We start from the raw sequence: 20195 nt of genomic DNA on the forward strand, positions 1-20195 counted from the left end.
GGGATCCAGCACAGAGCAAGGGTGCCTGTGTGTCCAGCTTGTAGTCTGCTTGCAGCTCAGTTTGCCCCTTCTCTCCACCCCCCCCCCAGTGCTAAGTGAGGGGAAAGCCAACCCATTCATTCTATGGCACAGATCAACTTCTTTGGTTATGCTAATCATGGTCCTTAGTCCATCACAACCATTGCCTAGACCAGGCTTCCTCAACCTTGGCCCTCCAGATGTTTTGGCTTACAACTCCCATGATCCTTAGCTAGCAGGACTAGTGGTCAGGAATGATGGGAATTGTAGTCTCAAAGCATCTGGAGGGCCGAGGTTGAGGGAGCCTGGCCTAGACTGGTTTGGCAGGCTTGCTCACATACATTCTACCCTCACAGATACAAAAAGCCAAGAACTGGAAGGGACTCAGGGCATCATGCAGGCTGACACACACATACACACTGCAAACACACACAGAAAGCCTGGCATGAGCACTCAAATCACTGGCAACGGCGACAACAAATCTCTCACTGGAGCAGCCATTTCCTGCATCTTTCTCCCCCAAGATTTAGAAAGCAAAGATGCCTTACACAAAATGTCTTTCAGTAAACTTTAAACTGAAATGTTTCGTTTGAAAAACAGGTCAATATCAATTGCTTCAAAAATCTACTCGCCTTATTAGCAAATATTTCCCCTTTACAAGGCAAACCGTAGATATGAAATAAAAGTGGCTTTCCTACCAAGATAGTAGCAGTGCAATCCTATGAGTGTTTATTGAGAAGACAGTCTCACTGTTTCTAGTAGAGCTTACCCCCTGCTCAGCGCATCTAGGACTGAAGCCTAAAATGTCCAAGAGGAATACAGTTAAAAATAGGGAATGCCACTCTTCAGTAAACACAAATAAGAACTCATCAAAGAGGAGACATTCAACTGAGGTTGTAATCCAGTACTTACTGACCTGGCAGTAAGCCCATTGAATCCAATGGGAATTATTTCTGTGCAAAGACACATGTAGGATCGTGCTGTGAAGATGCTCCACTTATTATATAACCCCAAATATGATGCCAATTATTCTAAGTTTGCTTATAAAGCAGAATAGAATTGCAGGTTTTTACCAACTGTGGATTTTTCTTAACTTCAAAATCCTGAGCAGAAAAGAAGAGGGAAGTTATATTCTAATATCCACTGTATCACACCTAATAAAAAGCACCAGACAGATAATTTTGTTTCACTCCTGTACAGATTAACTTACCGGTAATTGGTGGGCACATTTTACCATGTCCTTTTAATTAAAAAAATTGATTTGATTTAAAAATGTCCATTGTGCGAATTCCTAACAATTGCTCAATACACCCACCAAAGCAAGATTTGACTAGGTTTTTCGAGTTTTAATTTGGTTATCCAAAAACAGAAACTCCTCTTCTATATTAGAGCAGGATTTTTACTAATATTTTGTTCAGCAGCACCCTCTAGTGATTTATAGAAAGAACACACCATAATATTCTGCCAATGATGGTTACCTTTGGTCACACCTGCACCATAAATTTTAAGTGGCAGCATACCATTTTAAGCAGTCATGGCTTCTCTCCAAGAATCTGGGGAACTGTAATTTATTAAGGGTACTAAGATTTATTAGGAGATTCCATATTTGCAAACCTTCCTGCCATAGCTTCTTCTTTATCTAACCTAAGCTATTCCCAAACGCACAAAACATTAGTATTCATTTTTAAGTTTCATAAGTTCCCAGAATATTGCTTGCATAAAACAGGAAACAGGCTTGGTAAATTTAGGAAAAACAATTAGCTCTTAGCTTAGTTCTTATTTTTCTCGGTAATTCAAACTGTAAAGTTGCTCACAGCTCTCAGGAAAGGAGAAAGGGAGAAATCAATGATTGTGCATTGATTTTATGAGGGACTGAATTGCAGCTGAGAGAGGCATGTCAAAACCAAGATTCAGAAAGTCAACAGCTGTCCTGCTCGGATCTTGCTCATCATCCTGTATATCTAGACATCAGTTTAGTGGCTCTTGGCCATGCTGAGCTTCTGTGGGGTGCAGGGACTGCATTTCCAACATGGCAAGGGATCTTGCAGAGAGGAAGCATCCCTCAAAAATCTCATCTTGCTTCCTCCTGTGAGCTGCTGCAGGCTCTGGTACTCTACCTCCCATTTGGCTCTGGTACTCTGCCTCCCAAACTACTACTGTAGTTTGCAAGAAAACTTGTAGCAGCTGGTAGCCAACACAGTGGCCTTCAGATGTTTTGGACTGCAGTGTTTTCCCTAGGGAGTCTCACTGTTACGTATCTATGCACCAGACAAAAACTCCCCCCCCCCCGCAACATTTGGCTATTCATTATCTATGGCCTCCTTTAATGAATGGGGTTTTAAATCCTATCTTTTAAAAATAAGAATGTGTCTTACAATTTTTCTGTGTTTTATGAGGGTTTCAATGTATGTTATTCATTTATTGTTGTACGTTGCTTTAGGTTGCCTTGGCAAAAAAAAAAAAAAAGGCAATGGTAATCGCTTCCTAATCACAGGAAGTGTGATTAGATGGCGTCACTCAAACAGTGGCTGAGTTTGGACATCACAGAAAACTAGCTGTGATGGGAACAAGCCCAGACTCCTTTTTGGTTTGCATGCCCCAGTGTGTCCCCTACAGATCCCTGACACGGCATCCCAGAGCATGCCTTCAGATTTATTAAGTTCCACCAACCACATTCTTCTTCTTTTTATTTGGGGAGTTGTAGCAGCTGCCAAAACATCCTGTTATGCGAAAGATAACTTTATGAAATATAATATGGTTAGAAAAACAAAGAGAGAGAAAAACAACTAATGCAGAGAGATTGGGGGTGAAGGGAACAGGTGGCTTTGCACAGAGATGGAAACGTCTAATGTCGTTTCCCAAGATGTGTCAGGCGCAGAACAGCTGCAGGACTCAACAGCTTGTTCAAATCACTATCCCATGAACAATTCTGGTGAATCAGTTCCCACTTTCCCAGATATTTCTACCCCAGTCATTGCAGCAGGGACAGACTCTGGTAATCTTTCGGTGCCCTGCACGAGGCCAAAATTTGGCATCCCCAAATGGATCTTCTCAATTATGAATCTTCTCGATTTTGCACCCCCTCGGCTCAGCGCCCTGTGCGGAGGAACCACCACCCTAAATCCAGTGCTGCGTTACAGCCTTCCAGCCAAACCATAAGACTTAACATTCCAGGTACAGTAGTACCTCTGGTTACAAACGTAATTCGTTCCGGAGGTCCGTTCTTAACCTGAAACTGTTCTTAACCTGAAGCACCACTTTAGCTAATGGGTGCCGATGCGCCGCCGGAGCACAATTTCTGTTCTCATCCTGAAGAAAGTTCTTAACCCGAGGTACTATTTCTGGGTTAGCGGAGTCTGTAACCTGAAGCGTATGTAACCCGAGGTACCACTGTACATTTCACCACGTGCTACGAGCAAATTAAGCCTTTCTGTCTTCTAGTAGGAGATGCCAATAATCCTACCGACATCTCACATTTGCATCACCTTTTATTTTTTTCCTAAAATCATTTGTCTTTCATCTTGGCAGAAACACTTGCTTGTCGAATTTCTTCCATCATGAAGAGTCAAGCCGCTTTCACGGAAACTATGCCAAGGCCAAGCCAGGCCGACAGTGCAGATCCCTTCCTGTTGTGCTCCTCAGGCAAGGGAAGAGACCAGGAGGGTGACCGGCCTCCTCTCCAGTCTTAGCGCTGCTGCTACCCCACCCCACCCCCTGTCAGCTGCTGTGGTTCTTCTCTACAAATCTGATGCGAATGGCTCCTCCTTGGGCTGCTTCTTAGTCACAGTGTGCAGGTATTTCAGACGAATGGTGGGAAGCTGCTCATAAAGGTCAAAGCCCACCGGGCTCTCTTTATTTGGCAATTTATAGTAGAGAAGATGTCGCTTGAGTACCTGAAGAGTGTAGGAGGAAGCAGAGGGTGAATGAAAGAAAAGCAGTTTCCCCGATATGGCTCAAACCCTGGAGATACGGGCCATTCCAGGCTATGCTTTTTCTCTTATGGGGAAAGCATAAGGAGCACAAGGGAACTAAGCAGTAGTCACTCAGACGCTGCAGCCCAAACACATGATGTTCATACTATTAGCACATCTGTTCTGGGGAAATTTGCACCTTAATACTGCTGCAACGCCTGCAGTATTTGTCATGTGACAAAGACACATGACAGCAGAAGCAGCAAAGCAGGCTGGGAAGTGCTGGGACTGCACAATCATTTGGGCCTACTAAAGTTATTCAGGCCTAACTGCTAACTGTTGAGTCACTCTGACATGTGACTTAGCAGCCATTTTCTCTCTGTGTTCTCTGTAAGATTTCAGTCAGAGTCAGTCTGCCTCAGTTGTGAGCAGAGTCAGTATGTAATCTCAGTCAAACTGTTTTGAACCATGTTGTTTATGAAGAAGTTTATTTTAACTCAGTAAAGTTCTTATTCTTTCACTTAAAAACTCTGCATTATTAATTTACGCTGCGCGTCAGTATTAGGTTGCTGGTACCTCAGCTGCAAACAGAGTTATTGTTTGAACTGTGCTGTAAGTTTTAATGCTTGTTGTGAAGGGGAAACAAGATTCCTAGCTATCAGCTTACAATAGTGCTTGCTGAATCTCACAATCACATTTAGCAGATTGCCTAAGTCTCTAGTGAATTGGTGGCTGAGGTTAGGTTTGAACTTCCTCCATTTAACTGCTCCAGTGCAGAAATATTCCTCACCCAACAGCCTGCCTTTCAGAAAATTACCCAACTGGCCACACAATAAAATGTGCTCTGTCACATACCATATAGGACCGGGGCTTGCTTCTTAGTTGGGCATTTTAATGCTAAACTGCGATTGTAAGAAAGGTGTTCAACAGTTTGCATGATCAACATCCCTCCATTCCTATGGAAATGATGTGTACTTTGTGCTGCTGCGCAAGAAGACTCAGTAGAGAAACCAGAGCAATTGTTTGCAGTGAGGCAATGGGCTGAACTAACGTGTCTCAACCAAACAACCCATAGAGACGTTGGGAGCACTGTGAAAATTCATCACGCCACAAAACTCTCTTTTGTAGCATTACGAGGACTGGTTTTGAGAGCCAGCTGCAGAGTGCCTACCTCATCAGCCAAGAGCCAAGTCCTCTGGAGCATGCTTTTTCGGGCCACATCAGCCTCCTGAGATAAAAGTACCAATAAAATAAAATAAATGTTAAACTTATTATAGTTGCTTTTCTAAGAGAAAGGAATCCAACTCTTCAGAATCCCCAAGGGAATTGTTGGCCATCACAGGCAACAATGAACATGCAAGAGCCAAAATCTCTATATCCTATATAGCAACCTTTTCTTCAAGAGTTTAGTGTGCTCAGAAGAACCCATGCAGATACATCTTGTTTCTTGGGCTGCTCTTTCTGAATTAAGTTTCTTGGCAAATCAGCTTTCTGCTGGCATGCATGACAAGTGGCCTGATAGACCTAGTGAGGATTCAGTGGTCTGGCTCACACTTCACTCTAAGCCAAAGCATGGCTTAGAATGTGGGCCAACCTTGAACCACCAGAGGTTCTAGTTTGGTCCAGGAGACCATTTTCCCCAAACTACAACTGCTCACCCATCAGCTGACATCACTGTTGACATCAGCTGGTGGGCAGGAGGAGAGGATTTAATCCTGCACTGGCTGGGTGCCCTGTTCCCAGCAGGGAACAGGAATGTGCAGCAAAGGCAGCAGGATTCAATCTCTTGAGCAGGGAATTAAAGCATTTCTCAAAAACACAGTGTGAAGCAGCTCACACGCTTCTCCTACAAGCAGGTGGGCAGGAGTGGAGCACCCTGGACAAATGGAAATTTCCATATTGTCTTCAAAAGGCAACCCAACAACGATGCCACAGGCTATTTCTGTTATCTCTAAAAATCCCAGGTCCGCAATGACAGCCCAGGACAAGACATTCATCCAGATCCTCCCTCCTAACAGCTGGCGTGCTTTTCACATAACCAACTGAGACAGAGCATCAAAACATAACAGGGAGGAACTGTGTGCATCACACAACCAGCTTGGTAGAAGAACAGGATGCACCAGGGCCAGACTTTAAAAAATGATTGCATACCTGTGTGGTGCTATCCTGTGAGAAAATGAAGCTGTTGACATGGGCCACAGCAACCACATAAAGTACAGGGCACCAGTTCTGTCGCAAGGTCCCTGTGACCAAGGTCTGAAAGTACTGCCGGAGGAGGTTCAGGTTGTCTTCAGCAGGGGAAAGGTATCGCTCCAGAGACACAGGAAACTGCAACAAAACCAAGAAAGCAACACCACTCAAAAATATGTATTTTATGTTTTCAAAAAAGTATATTTTATAGAAAAATACACTGAAACACATTTATTGTACACACACACACAATAATAATTGTACATGAAGAGTGTGTAAAATTTAACCGTGGGCTCTTCATGCATTTGTTCAGGCACGCAAGATAGGATGGAACAGACCTATGACTGTGTCATGTAATTCTACTCAATATTGATCCAGAGCAGATTCCATCATATAGTTAGCAGAGTAAAAACTTAAACATGTTACAGGATTTCCCAAAAATAGACCAGAGGCAATTAATATTTCATCCAGCAAAGCTTTACTGCTACTGAAGGCAAATGAGCATAATGGTCACAAATCCCATACGTTCAGGATTGGCACTGTCCAGAAGTCTGGTTGCAGCAGACTTAACTGAAACTTACAATAACTTATACTATGTACAAAACACCACACCAGAAGGAAAAGAGATAGAAAGTGAAACCCAGGCTCCTTCTGGCCTTACTTTTACAGTCAGCATGACCTTGACAGAAGAGATAACAGAACCAGTTTAAACCAGCTGTACTCAGCTTCTCTGAAGGAATAACCCAAACACCATGAACCTTCTGCTTGTTTCTTTCACACAGAGAAGTTTCCAGAACCTTCTTGAATTAATTAGAAGAGGAAAGATCTCTACACATCAGATCAATACTGCAACAATACTGAACCAAGAAATGCAAACTGACAAACTGAGCTCCAGCAAAACTAAAAGTGGAGAGGGAATTAGGCTGCTCAGTCCATCCCTAGTGGGGAACAGAATTATGCTCCCCCTAATCCTGCCAGCTACTTCTGCCTCCTTATACGTTTCCTTCCTTCCCTCTCTCATAGTACTAGAATACAGGGACATGGAAGATTCAGGGCAGGCAAAAGGAAGTACTTATTCACGCAGCACATAACTAAACCCAAAGATGTAGTGAGGATCACCAAGGTGGATGGATTTATCAGAGTGTTAGACACATTCATAAAGTGTTATCAATGGCTACTGCTCATGACAGCTTTGCTGGGGATTACAAGCAGAGAGTTCTGCTACGCTCATGTGCTGTTCGTGGGGTTTTCATGGACATCTTGTTGGCCACAGGGAGAACAAGATGCTGGACTAAATGGGCCTTCAGTCTGATCCAGCAGGGCTTTCTTGAGCTGGCTTCCCACCCCCCAAAGTCCACCCCTACCCCAAAACAAACAGGCCTTATCTTGGGGAGACCTACCTGCTGGAGTGGAACTCCCAGCGCCCTCAAGGTGCTCACATGCTCTCCAAAGACAGCCATCCTTAGCTGCACACTAAACCGCCTCTGCAGAGGAAGAAGCACGAAGATGCCAAAGAGTGGGTCTCCAAAGGAGACTCCTTCAAACTGTTCAAGGAGGTTGATGTAGAGGTCATGGAAAGAAGCTAAGCCAGGGAGGGGAGCATCCAAGTTCAAGGAATCCAGGACTTTGGGCTGGCAGTAGAGGAAGAGGAGAGCAGCTGTGTAGCAATGGACAGGCCCTTCCAGGAACAAGTCGCTGCCCGTGAGGAAGACACACATAAGCCTTGCAAGTTTGGCTGCCGCCGAGATGCCCTGAAGGACCCTGGCTCTCCACGTCTCCAGCAAGAGGACCCACTGCAGGTTCTGAGTCACTGTGCGTACAAGTTCCAGTGGGAGAGAACTCAGCCCAGCCCACCGGGTTTCTGCACCAGTCACACTGTTATAGAGGTTGATGAGAGGAAGGAACGGCCAATCGGAAGGCAGGATTGGCCCTTTGACCTCAGGAAGAATCATGGATTGGATTAAGTGTGTTCGGCCTTGGTAAACATCTCTGGAACGAACAAGGGCGGGCTCCAAGTAAGCAAAGTGAGAGAGGTAGCAGGCCTGGATCAGTGGGAGATGCTGGTATGCTTCCTCCAGTAAGGCACCACGACTAGGGAGGGGAGGAACAGCAGCAGCTGAGCCTGGCTGTGCTGGCTTCGCCTTTGAGCTCAAGTGCAGGAGGTCTGAGAAATCAGCAGCTTCTGGCCCCCCTGATTTGCCTTCCCTGTACAAAAGAGAGAGTGGGGGGGGGAGACAGGTGATGAATGCCAATGCTTTCTTGATTAATGCAATGATATTTGCTATTTGCTTATCTATTTCCTACAGCACAAGAGTAATCCCCAACAGTCTTATGATCTACGTTTTCACAAAGATGCAGCGTGACTCCAGGGCGCTGCCCTAAGGAAATATATTCTACAGTGTGGCAGGTGCTGTTTATAAGTATGTATGAAGTGCCTAGCTGGAACAGAACAGAGAGAAGATTGCTAGAATAAATGCACCTCCAGGAATAGCTAGGGCAGCTCAGAAAGGGGTATAAAGGGGATTCCTGGATGTAGAAAGGGCCTCTGAGTGTGTAGCACTCATTATCATATCTTACAGCACCCTTCCCCATCTTGATGTTGCTGGACTCTAACTCCCAGCAACCACAGCCAACCAATGGCCAGGGATGATGGAAATTGGAGGCCACCAATAGTTTTTATACGTGGGAATCCATGTTTCCAAGGAGATTCAAACATTCAATTCCTTTTCTCATGACTATAAGCAGCCTCAACGTAGTGAAATTTAATAACTTATTTTTGGGATGAGGAATATATTGAAAGGGAAATGGTCTGAACACATGGCAATTCCCATGCTTTTCCCATTTCAAGTGGAAAAGCAATAAAGATGGCATGGAGATTTAAAAGGCTTCACAGCTGGTGCAGAGAAGAGCAAGAAGTCACCCTTTGTCCTTCAAGGCCATGGAGCTGCATCAAAATGTTTCTTCAGCTATGTAGACAGCACAAGTATTAGTCATGATGGCTATATATTATCTCCAGGATCAGAGACGGTGTGCCTCGGAATATCAATTGTTGGGGATCAAAGAGGAACAGAATGATAAGATAGTTGTGTCCTGCTTGTCATAAGCATCTGCTTATGATCTAAACACACTTTTAGTAACATCCAGCAAGACTCGTTTTATGTCTTCAACTCCCACTGCAAGGAAACCTAGAACAGGCTCCTCGGTAGGTTACTGAAACTAAAGCTCTGTAAATCTCTCTTTCCTTTTTTCCAAAACAGTTTCTCCACATCCTCATCTTTGGAAGGGTTACTCAAGGGGAGCAATGGGGAAGAGGTGGAAAGAGGGAGTGGAACTTACGGAATCAGTTTTGCATTGAAAACAAGGCCCAATAGGAGTTCATGAGCCAGGTGCTCACTGCCTGGCAACAAACGGCTTAACAATGCCATGGCAACGCAGTGATGGAGTGAAGCATGCCGGCTGTAATCCGGACAAGTACCTGCCTGCACAGGAAACAAAAATCCAGCATGTGAAAATGTTGCAGCCATGCGCATTGATACAGATATACGGGTCATGATATGACACAGGGCAGGGGCAGGAATAAAGGGAGATGTTCTATGCCTGCAAGAGTAGGCAGTTTTTTTATACTAATGAACAACTTCAGAAGATATCCTCCTACACATTGGCTTTTCACCATGAAGTCTGCGAATCAGTGCAACACAGTGCAACTTTGCATGGTGTTTATGCAACGTGGTGGGAGACAAGTTAAGGCAGATACTTCGGTTGGTCAAAATCTGGGCTTTACACAGTAGATCACTCAGATTTTCAGCCAGTTTCACCTTATGGTGAATGAATACACACGGCACAACCCCCAACTTTCCCACAACCCATAAGTCCCTTCAGATAGAGTCTCCTGCTCATGTTTGGGTGGCAAGGGAGTGGGGTGGGAGTAGAAGCAGACAGCTTTAGGTCTCTGCAGACTGCTAAGATAATGCAGTACGTTTTCTTTATGGGTGGCAAATTGGGATGGGAGGTGGGGGAAAAACACCTAGTGGCTTCTTTTGTCCATTTCATTATCAAAGGTGGGGAATGGAGAGTGGGGAACATTGCAAAGTGAATCAGTAGGTGCCAAATTCTATTGAGGAACCACAGCCTCATTCACCATGCCCCCTCCCCAGAAGGTTCTGTAATAAGTACATGGGCAAAGCCACAGTGGTGCTCCTCAGATGTTTTGGACTACAACTCCCATCGGTCACAACCAGCATGTGCTGTAGTAAAACACATCTCGAGGGCTCTAGGCTGGTGATGGGTGGGCTAAGCAAACCAGAAGTGAAGATGGATGCAAAGAGCTTACTACTTTCTGAGCCAGTGAAAGCACGTAATATTGAAAGTGGTATTCATGGCTCAAGAGCCAAGCAGAGGAAGGAGTTACAGAAGGCGGGTCAGCAGTCCAGCTCTGCAGCAGATAGTCTGTCACACCCTTCACGTCCAGTATGGAGACATACTGTGTTAAAAAACAAAAAGGTAATGTCAGTTACCTGAATCTAGAGGGTGATAGTCTCCTTTAGCTAGTTTTTTTCTGTCATATAGAAATGCCATTCATATGCTCAGCTACTACAACATCCTTCTCATTGTCTGCTGGGATAATTGAAAACTGATGGTTTCCCCGGAGAGAACAATGCATGCTATATTCACATTTTAAGAGACATAGGAAAAGAGCCCATTTGTCTGGAAAAGTAATCATTTATGGTTACTGCTCCTTCTTTCTAACCAAGTCTGTCAATTTTACCTGCTCCGGGGCTTTTCAGACTTTTAACAACCCATCTGCAGAAGGAGAAAACAAGCTTGCTCCATCTTCCATGTGACAGCCCTTCAGATATTTGAAGATTGCTATTATGTCATCTCTCAGTCTTGTCTTCTTCTAGCTAAACATACCCAGCTCCTTCAGTTCCCTCAACCATTCCTCGTAAGGGTTGGTTTCCAACTGGGGTTCAAGATTGGAGGGAGGCTTGTACACAAGCACGCTTATAAGCCATCTACAGAATTTGCCAAGTCGGGGTGTGTTTTTGCATGTGGTTCACATAGCCTCATGCCTCCTACATGCTTATAATTTTATAAAACCTGAAGAGGGTTTATATGCCTAAAGGCTAGACTTCAGGCTCTCATATGCCCAAGGGTTAGGCTTTCAGGGCTCGCTCAACCAACTCCTGGCTTTATTGCATCCGGTTGCCTGAAACACATAAATGGAACACTGTTACAGTGTCCTGTTTACACTTTCTTCTCAGATGCAGGAAGTGTCCTCTGTTCTCTTTTTTTGGAACAGAGCATGTCTCTAGCAGAAATGGCTTGAAGAACAGCAGAACAAAACACCAGGAGGGCTCACCTTGCCAACCAGCCCTTTGTGTACGGTGATGATGCTATCAACAAGCACCAGGAAGGCAGTAAGGAAAGGGAAAGGCGATTTAGAGCCTGCAAGGCTCATTGGGGGTTTGCCCCCAGTGCAGCTCAGAGAAACGATGCTGGGGAGAGATTCTGGCGCTGGAGAACAGGTTAAAGGATTGCACACAGCAGAGCATGGCCTGTGTGGAAAAGAGAGAGAGAGAGAGAGAGAGAGAGAGAGAGAGAGAGAGAGGGTGTTATACTTCAGAAGGCAATGACTACTGAGAAAAAAGCAACTTATTAAAAAAAATAAATCCCTGTGATTAAAGTGTTGCCAGCTAAAGAGGGAAAGTCAATGGTATGCTAAGACAATAGTACCATCAAGGCAAGCATTCCCCACTTGACCCCACATGCTGTTCTGTGGGGTCTGCTGACCAGCCCAGGGCCAATTGGGGATTTGTTTCATGTGCTAGATTTGTCGGACAAAGTGGGACTCTACCCCCACAGACCACTCCCAGAGTGCCTTGTGAACAGACTCCTTCATTCCTTGGCTTCTTCAGCTTTGCCATATAGGTGGCTGCAGAAAGCACAATCCTGAACGTACAGTGCAACGCTATCCTCTTGAAGAGCAGACAAACTTGCCCTCGTTATCTGGAAGCAAGTGCTCCAGAGGTATGCAGGTGCCTAACTTTGCACATGATCTGTTGCCAACACCAGCACACACCTTGATCTGGCCATTAAGTAACACCCTGGCAAGAATAAAGAACCCTCTGCACCAAGGCAAACTAATATTCTGTGCCACAAAGCAGGAATCTGTGACCCGTGTAAATGATGCAGTTAAACGTATGCCCACGTTGCATAATTTACTCTGACTTTACAAGCGAGATCCAAAGACAAATAGGGACAGGAGCAGAAGGAAAGAAGACGCACAGCCCTGTCCGTCTAGCAGGACTGTTTCAGCTGCCCAAGGAATGACAGCACAGCACCACCGCTGCAAGACGCTCAACCGACTAGTCACACAAGCTTGTTGGCTTGCTGCAGCAGCAACAGACGTGGGCACAGATTTTACCTGAGCATTTCCCAGAGGTTCTGCATGACTGGCTGGCTGAGGAGAGGCAGCAGCAGCGCTGATGTCAGATGCTCCACTTCCTCTAAGGGGTCAATGGGGTTTACTGATGGCTGTGAGGGGGGAAACGGGAGGAAAAAGGCGTTTTTGTGAAAACTCTGAAATTAAGCCAACAACATATACAGTGCATGAGTCAGACCTATTGATTTCCTTCCTTTTTAAATTCAAGATGCTGCAGGCACATGATTTTGCCTCATGACATTGTCCAGGACAGTGATTTATTATGTATGATCAATGCCTCCAAACATGTTTGCCTAGGGATGTTTTATTAAAGTACAAGGCAAGAGCACAGCAAGAAGGGGCTAATGTAGTGGTTATCAAACTCATTGTCTCTTTCCCTGCCTCACAGGAAAATTGCAGGACATCTTGGCAGATCACTTAATAATTATTCTACCTGTTGTAGCAATTGTTTGTTGAATGTGCTAGATGCTGCAAGGTTTATAATTGTATCAAAAGAGATCTGCCATTGTCCACCTGAATGAAGCTTGCAACCACTGCTGGTCCATGGACCGGAGTTTGGGAACTCCTGGGCTGGTGTAACTGCCCTAATGCTTCAAGTGGGACAGCTGAAGAGTCTCCTTACAGGCCCTTGCAAATCCAGGACTCTTTAATTCAGCTCCTTGCAAGATATAGAGATCAATCACTACTTTTCTGTATGGAATTAGAACTGGGTCAAGGGTGTCAAAATATATTGAACAACTGGCAAGGAGGAAACTGTTCTTTCCTGTTCATGCTCTACAGTTGACTACCACTGTCTCCTTCCAAACAGGAGCTTTTCCTCTTTTCCTGTGCCGTAAGGGTGACATCAAACAAAACAGAGGAATACAGAGATGCACACTGTACTCCTCCTGCTCTAGATAAGCTTTGGATGAATGGAAAAAGTGCTCAGACACAAGCCTGGTTCACACGTAATACTAATCCATAGTTTCTTTAGGTTAACAATGGCTTGTTTGAAGACTACCCATGATTTGTTTTCTGGCAACAAATTTGAAAACAATACAGAACAAACACATATCTTTATTTGCTTTTTGTACGGTTTCTAAAACTATTTTAGTTGTTTTTATGGTTTGTAAATTCCTTTGAGATTTGATATGTAGAAGGAGACTCGTAATCCCCCCCCCCCCCGCATAAACTAAGAACATAAAATGAATGAATAAAAGTGAAGCTTATGAACCACAGCTTGTTTAACTATGGTTTGGTGTCATGTCCAAACCAAGGAGCTGCGTCTGGCCATCCCACCCCAGATGCTCACCAAGCTATAAAAGTATTACACAAGAACAGCTGGAAAATAAATCAAGTTCTGGAAAAACAGCCCATGACTTGTTTGCTTGTTGGTGAGTCTACTCATGGCTTGTTGGACAAGCAATGGGTTACTGTCATGTGTGAATGCAGCTACAGAATGCATATGTGGCTCTGGTTATGGTCAGGCCTCAAACAATCCAAGTATAATCAGTAACAAAATTACTTTCATTTGCTTGGTGATTTCATAAAGAATTTTTGACTGGTAGTTGCTTCAAAAAAGCTCCTGAAGGCCATTTCAACAGGGGCTGAAAACTACTGCTAAATCTTTTCCACTTGATTTGGAAAGTTTCTGATGCTTTTGACACTCTCCCCATGAACGGAGGAAGAGATATATTAAGCTGATCCTGTCCAGAGTCATCCTAGTAAAACCAGGTTAACCAAGGTAGGGCCTCCAGATGTTGTTGGACTCCAACTCCCATAAGCCCCAGCCAGGATGTCCAGTGGCCAGGAATGATGGGAACTGTGGTCCAGCAACATATGGAGGGTACCATGCTTGGCAAATTATAAGACTGAAAGACACTGAAACCAGCTGCAAGGTTCACCTGAATTTACAAAGGAACCCAGAAGACAGGCACCTGTATCATTTCAGTTAAGACAATTGAACTTCCTTCCCTTGACTGCACTCCAAGCCTTGTCCGGACAGATAGTTGCACTGGGGAATAAGGCATCAACCCAACAGACAGTTGCAAGAGACGCTTCTTTGGTTTTCACAGGCCTCACCTGCTGATTGCAGTGACTGTAATAGGCTGCCATGTAAAGGACATAAGCTGTTGTGAGGGGCTGCAGTGCCTGCCAGATCTCCAGCTGGGTTATTTGTTCAAGGCATCCTTTCAGTTGCATTTCAATGATGGGCCTGAAGCCCGATACCTGACTCCAGGTGACTGGCGGAGGTGGAATCTGGCCACCGCCTTCTGGATCACTCCTGAAACAGAAAAGAGAAACCATGAAGGGGAGAGGTAAGCTTCAAACTGCTAATGCCAACTGACTGATCAGCCTAAAAGATTCAGTGACTGTGGAACATGTTTTAGGATGCTTTCATTGTTGTCCGGTTTTACTATTTAATGCTTTGTTGAGAAGTGGTAGATATTCTGAATGAAATAAATGAACAAACTTTACTCATGAGAGTATTGTTTATATCTTGTTTATATTATGTCTATATTGTTTATATTATGTCTACAACTAGATGGCTTCACAAGCAAGCTGAACTGGTGCCTTGCCCTAATCTTATCTATTATTAAATTATTACTACACTTATATCCCAAGGAGTCCACACTGCATACATGGTGCCCCCCCCGCCCCCCCCATTGTATCTTCACAACCCTGGCAGGTTGGTTAGCTGAGAGGTGAAGACCAGACCCATGTCACCCAGTAAACTACATGGATTAATCAGGATTTGAACTCTAACAATATTTACATGCCACCCAATAACTGTTTAACCAGAGCAGACCTACTAAAATGAGTGAACCTAACTTAATCATGATCATTCATTTCAGTCGGCCTCCTCTCAGTAAAACTAAGCTGAATATCAGATAAGTTCTCCAGGCAACTAACAATAATGGCACTATAAATAAAAATCAGAGAGTAAGCATAACCAAACAACAACACACCACTCAGTGTATTAGTACAAATGGGGAAAGCAACATAACAGTCATAAGCTCCACTTATGGATGAGAATTGAAATGACCTTGTTCCAAGTAATTGAGAGAGGGGGAACAGGGGAGCAAAAGAAACAAGAATGTGTTATTTCTAAGCAAGGTTTCAGCAGTTGTTTGGCTGGAGATGATTCATCAAGTTGCAGTTTTAATATTTGTCAATTTTGTGCCATCTGTAATATTTTCACTGATGTTTTGCAAGCTGCCAAGAGACTGCGAAACAAGCAGAATATAAATTCATCCATTCATTTATTGTTTTAATTTAAGATAGGAAATGGTCAAGGCCCTTGGCTGATCAAAGATTAAGAGCCGCTTCACACGTGCACAGATATCACTTGATTCCTAATTACAGAAACTCATGCGACTGATAATTCTTGGGCTCAATCTAAAGGTGTCCCTTCGGCTCGCAGAAAAGCTTTCAATTCAGATGATGTTGCCACAAACAGAAGCGGGGGTTGATTTTCATTGATAACCCCAGCAGGCTGCAGCATCACCTTCCATTCTGTTCTAGAAAGTTACCCAACCTTCTGGAACAGATTTACTGAGGGTGCAGGGGGCTGCAAAGGGAAATTGGCAAAAGTCACCTCCCTTCCTCTTCCACTAGCAGAGGCACACAATAGTTTTAAAGCCCCTCCACAAGCAAAAGAGAACAATGGGATTCAACCCATTATGTCTGCAGCGATGAGAGTTCCATTTGCGGGATGCAGGACACAAGCCGAATTCACACAGAACAGCTCTCATACTGCAACAGCACTTTTCTCTGATTGCTGGACACATTACGCCTCTAGCGAAGTCTTTTTTCCTTGGTTTGCCCCTGCAGACTACCAGTCCCATATGCTTTCCTTCAAAGTGCTCCCACCCCTGTCATTCACTCCCATCAGAGAAACCTCTTTCATTGAGCCAGGTATTTATTTACACCCACCCAAATGATTATCTTCTCAATCAAATTCACTGCCAGCCTCCACTGCTGCAGCACGAACAACCCTCGGGTTTTGCTGGACTCAGCAGTGGATTCCTAGGGAATACCACAATCAACTGCTCTTCAGCAAAGTCTAATTATTTCCTCCCACTCATCCTAAGAAGAGGGAAATGGAAGAAAAAGAGATACAAAAATAGGGGACTAAAGCAGGACACACACAGGGAAGACTAGAACGCCTCTTTGAAGGGCAATTAATCTGACAAGACTGCTAGACTGAAAGAACATTGATGGTCACAACCTTACTTGCCGAAGTGATCAGTTTTTACTGAGGTATCATCACCACCCTTATAAATACCTTCCTCACAACTATAGAAAGCCAGAGAAGCTCTGTCACAATTCTCATCACCAGTCGTGCACAGACAGATGTTATGAAAAGGACAGAAACTTCAATACCACTTTCATTCACAGAACAGCATTTTTTTTGTCTCCAGGAAGCTTCCATCATGTTTGGTTATGTGTTGTACTCTCTCAAAGGCAAACAGCCTCCGGTAAATTAACCCTACACCTAGACTCTCTTTGTCTGTATTCTGCTTTTAAAGTGACCATGTCAAGCAGGACACAGAGACAGCTCTTAAGTACAAAAAAATTAAAACATCCATATTTTTCACATTTAAAGCCCGAAAACGATTTTCCAACAATGGTGGTGGTGTTCACTCATTTTTGTACACAAAAGAATGGGTAAATTATCTTCACTTTGCTTCTCATAAAAGTGCCCGGGATTTATTATTTATCTGTACATATTCAACAGCCATCTTATGTTTTAAAAGCCTATAATAATCTCACACCAGAACCACAAGCATGTGACTATGTCAGGCTGCATATGATATAATTTAGGAAAGCTGCTTTGTAAATAATAGCCTGTTCTCTTCCCCACCCACCCCATCATTTTGAAGGTAACTGGCTCCCCCCCATCATTTAAAATCCTTTCCTGCCCTTCACTTCAAGTGCCACTTTCCCAAAACAAGTGATGAGAATTCTGCATGGCCCATTTGAAAGAAAAACCAGAGAAATTGATTCACCTATATTTCAGAGAGAGCCAATTCACTAACTGCTAGTTTCCCTTTGTAAGGAAGCACTTAACGGCAGAATTTCAACAAACCCTACATTTGGTGCCGAGTGTTATTTGGCCATTGCAGAAAGCTGACATGTGATGGCACCCTCGATTCTTAGAAGCAGGAGTGCCACAGCTCTCGTTCAAAATGAAACTTCTCTAAAAACAAGAATAAAGGCAAATAATAAGGTTGCGCTCACAAACCCATTCCCTCGCTCAGTTACCCTTTTGAAACAACCTGATATTGTGGATGGTTTATCTTGTGGCTTTGCAAATGCTTCTGCCTGGATGGAATGTCTCTTTGATATGGGATAACGCCTCTTGCTTGCCGGGTACGGGCAAGTTTACCTCTGACTTTTGCATTGCCGGAATGTAGCAGCACACAGTACAGAGGCCATTATGTGGAGGAAAAACATCCACACATACAGGCAGGGAATGGTTTTCAAGCAGATAATGCAGCAACTTCGCTGAAGCTACACAGAACTGAGTCTGCTCAGTGCCTGAATTAGAGTCTGATGGGAACCCTGCATGCAAGATCCCACGACAAAAAAAAAAGGCAGCATATGACCGTTTGATAGCCTCTGTGAAGGCCGTTCTTTTTTGGGCAGGCTTTTTTAAATCAATGGCTGCTAGCCATGATGGCTGTATACCACTTCCACACCGCCCAATATTTTTGTCCCCCAAATCAGGATGTCAGGAGGGGAGCACTTTCCAGTCCGGTGCTCTGGCGATCGTGTGCAGGGTAGTCCCAGAGCGCCAGACCAGGTGCTCTGGAACTCATCAAGAGGGACACACCAAAGCACCTTCTGCTCCAGCGCTCTGGCACGAGGATTCACACCAGAGCACTGGACAAAAAGTGGACTTGTAAAAGGGTAAAAGTGTTGGGATACTGCCTGTAAGTGCCGTGAATCTGGGCCCCTAACCTGTTGTTATTGGGAAATGATATACAATGAATTGGGGGGGAAATGGTTTAAAGTACCTTTCCCCCCAAACCCCCAGAGTCCTTTCTGTCAGGGATAATTCAGAGGGAAATTCCCAGGTGTCAAAAAAGATGTATGCTATTACTGTGGCCCATGTTTTGCTAGTACAAAAATGGAAAACAAGCGAGGTCCCAAGCAAAGAAGAATAGCAACTTAAACTGATGGAATATGCACAGCTTGTAGATTTAACATAGAGAATAAGAGAACAAGAAGAACATATATTTAAGGAAGACTGGAAAATGTTTACTGAATATATGGGTGAAAATTGTGTTCATTTAAAAACGCTGGTAGCACTAAGATAAATTCAACAGTGTTTTGATGGATGTAATAATGGATTACTGAATGGTTTAGTTCATGTAAAATATGCAGGGATGTGTGGTATGCAAAATGAACCAAGGAAAGAGAAGCAGGGAAGTCATTGATTTAAGGTTGTCTAAATGAATCTTTTGAAATGTAATTTGGAAAAAATTAGTAAAAATTATAAAAAAGAGCACAGGACAAAAAAGAGGACATTTCAGGATCCTAACAGAAGCTATGACTGGCATCTAGGGAACAGCAGGTGAGGGCCAATACCCTCGTGTCTTACTTGCGAGTTTCCCATAGGCCTTTGCTTGAGATGCTGGACTAGATGGGACTTTGGTGTGATTGTAACTTACATTAAAGGTAAAGGGACCCCTGACCATGAGGTCCAGTCTTGACCGACTCTGGGGTTGCGGTGCTCATCTCGCTTTATTGGCCGAGGGAGCCAGTGTACAGCTTCTGGGTCATGTGGCCAGCATGACTAAGCCGCTTCTGGCGAACCAGAGCAGCGCACGGAAACGCCGTTTACCTTCCCACCGGAGCGGTACCTACTTATCTACTTGCACTTTGACGTGCTTTCAAACTACAAAGTTGTTAATTCATCATCTCCCTCACGTTATACCTGCTATTTCTTATCTCCTTTAACTATTATTACTTGCATATTGTTTATTATATTGTAATCTGCCTTGACATCTGGTTTAAAAATTCAAACAAAACCTTTACAAGTAAATAAATAATAAAAAAGCATTCCGGTGAGTGATGCAAACTCATGTTGCTACCGCAGAATGTGCCTTTTTAGAAAACACACACACACAGGACTGGCAAGAGAAGGTGGCGATACCTGCTAAGCTGGGCTTGCAGTTCTGCCCTGCAGCCGGCCGTCTGTGTCACTTGAGTAAGCAGCGTCACCATGGCTGTAGCTCGCTGGACAGAAAGTTCAAATAGAGAGTTGTTCTCCTGAAAACTGCCAGCCAATTGAGCCAGGGATGGGACCATCTTCATTAGCACAGGATAGAGATCCCTGTAAATTGGAGAAAATGTATGAGGTGGGGGGGGGGGAATCACAGGACATTGACTCATTGTTACAAATAATTTGTTTACTCCCAGCACAATCCAAATTCCCATAAGACTTTGTGACTGACCCATATTCTGCAGAAAAAAGGCTTCCTGCTTCTCAAAGCGTTTGATAAAATGAACCAAAAGTTCATTTTTTAAAAGCAGGAAAAGATAAAGCTTGAATAGAAATGAGGATTTTCCTATGCAACCGAAAGACATCATTTCAACCTTACTTACATTGTTAACATCTTTCTCAGTAAAGATAAGAGAATTAA

At 44.0% G+C, this 20195-nt stretch overlaps 1 protein-coding gene across 1 annotated transcript in view; it reads right to left on the reverse strand.

Moving 5' to 3' along the window:
* Positions 1-2741: 2741 nt before the first annotated feature.
* Positions 2742-20195, reverse strand: part of RPAP1 (RNA polymerase II associated protein 1) — a 46159-nt gene continuing 28705 nt past the window's right edge. The window contains exons 16-25 of the mRNA XM_082239330.1: positions 19706-19885; positions 14623-14824; positions 12544-12653; positions 11479-11674; positions 10450-10599; positions 9456-9598; positions 7520-8324; positions 6081-6257; positions 5101-5157; positions 2742-3911 (exon numbers count right to left, since the gene is read on the reverse strand). Of these exons, the coding sequence (XP_082095456.1) occupies positions 3756-3911; positions 5101-5157; positions 6081-6257; positions 7520-8324; positions 9456-9598; positions 10450-10599; positions 11479-11674; positions 12544-12653; positions 14623-14824; positions 19706-19885 (2176 nt within the window). The 3' untranslated portion in view covers positions 2742-3755. The remainder of the gene's footprint in view (positions 3912-5100; positions 5158-6080; positions 6258-7519; positions 8325-9455; positions 9599-10449; positions 10600-11478; positions 11675-12543; positions 12654-14622; positions 14825-19705; positions 19886-20195) is intronic.

This window comes from Podarcis vaucheri (assembly GCF_965113315.1).
Source record: "Podarcis vaucheri genome assembly, chromosome: 1".
NCBI lineage: Eukaryota > Metazoa > Chordata > Lepidosauria > Squamata > Lacertidae > Podarcis > Podarcis vaucheri.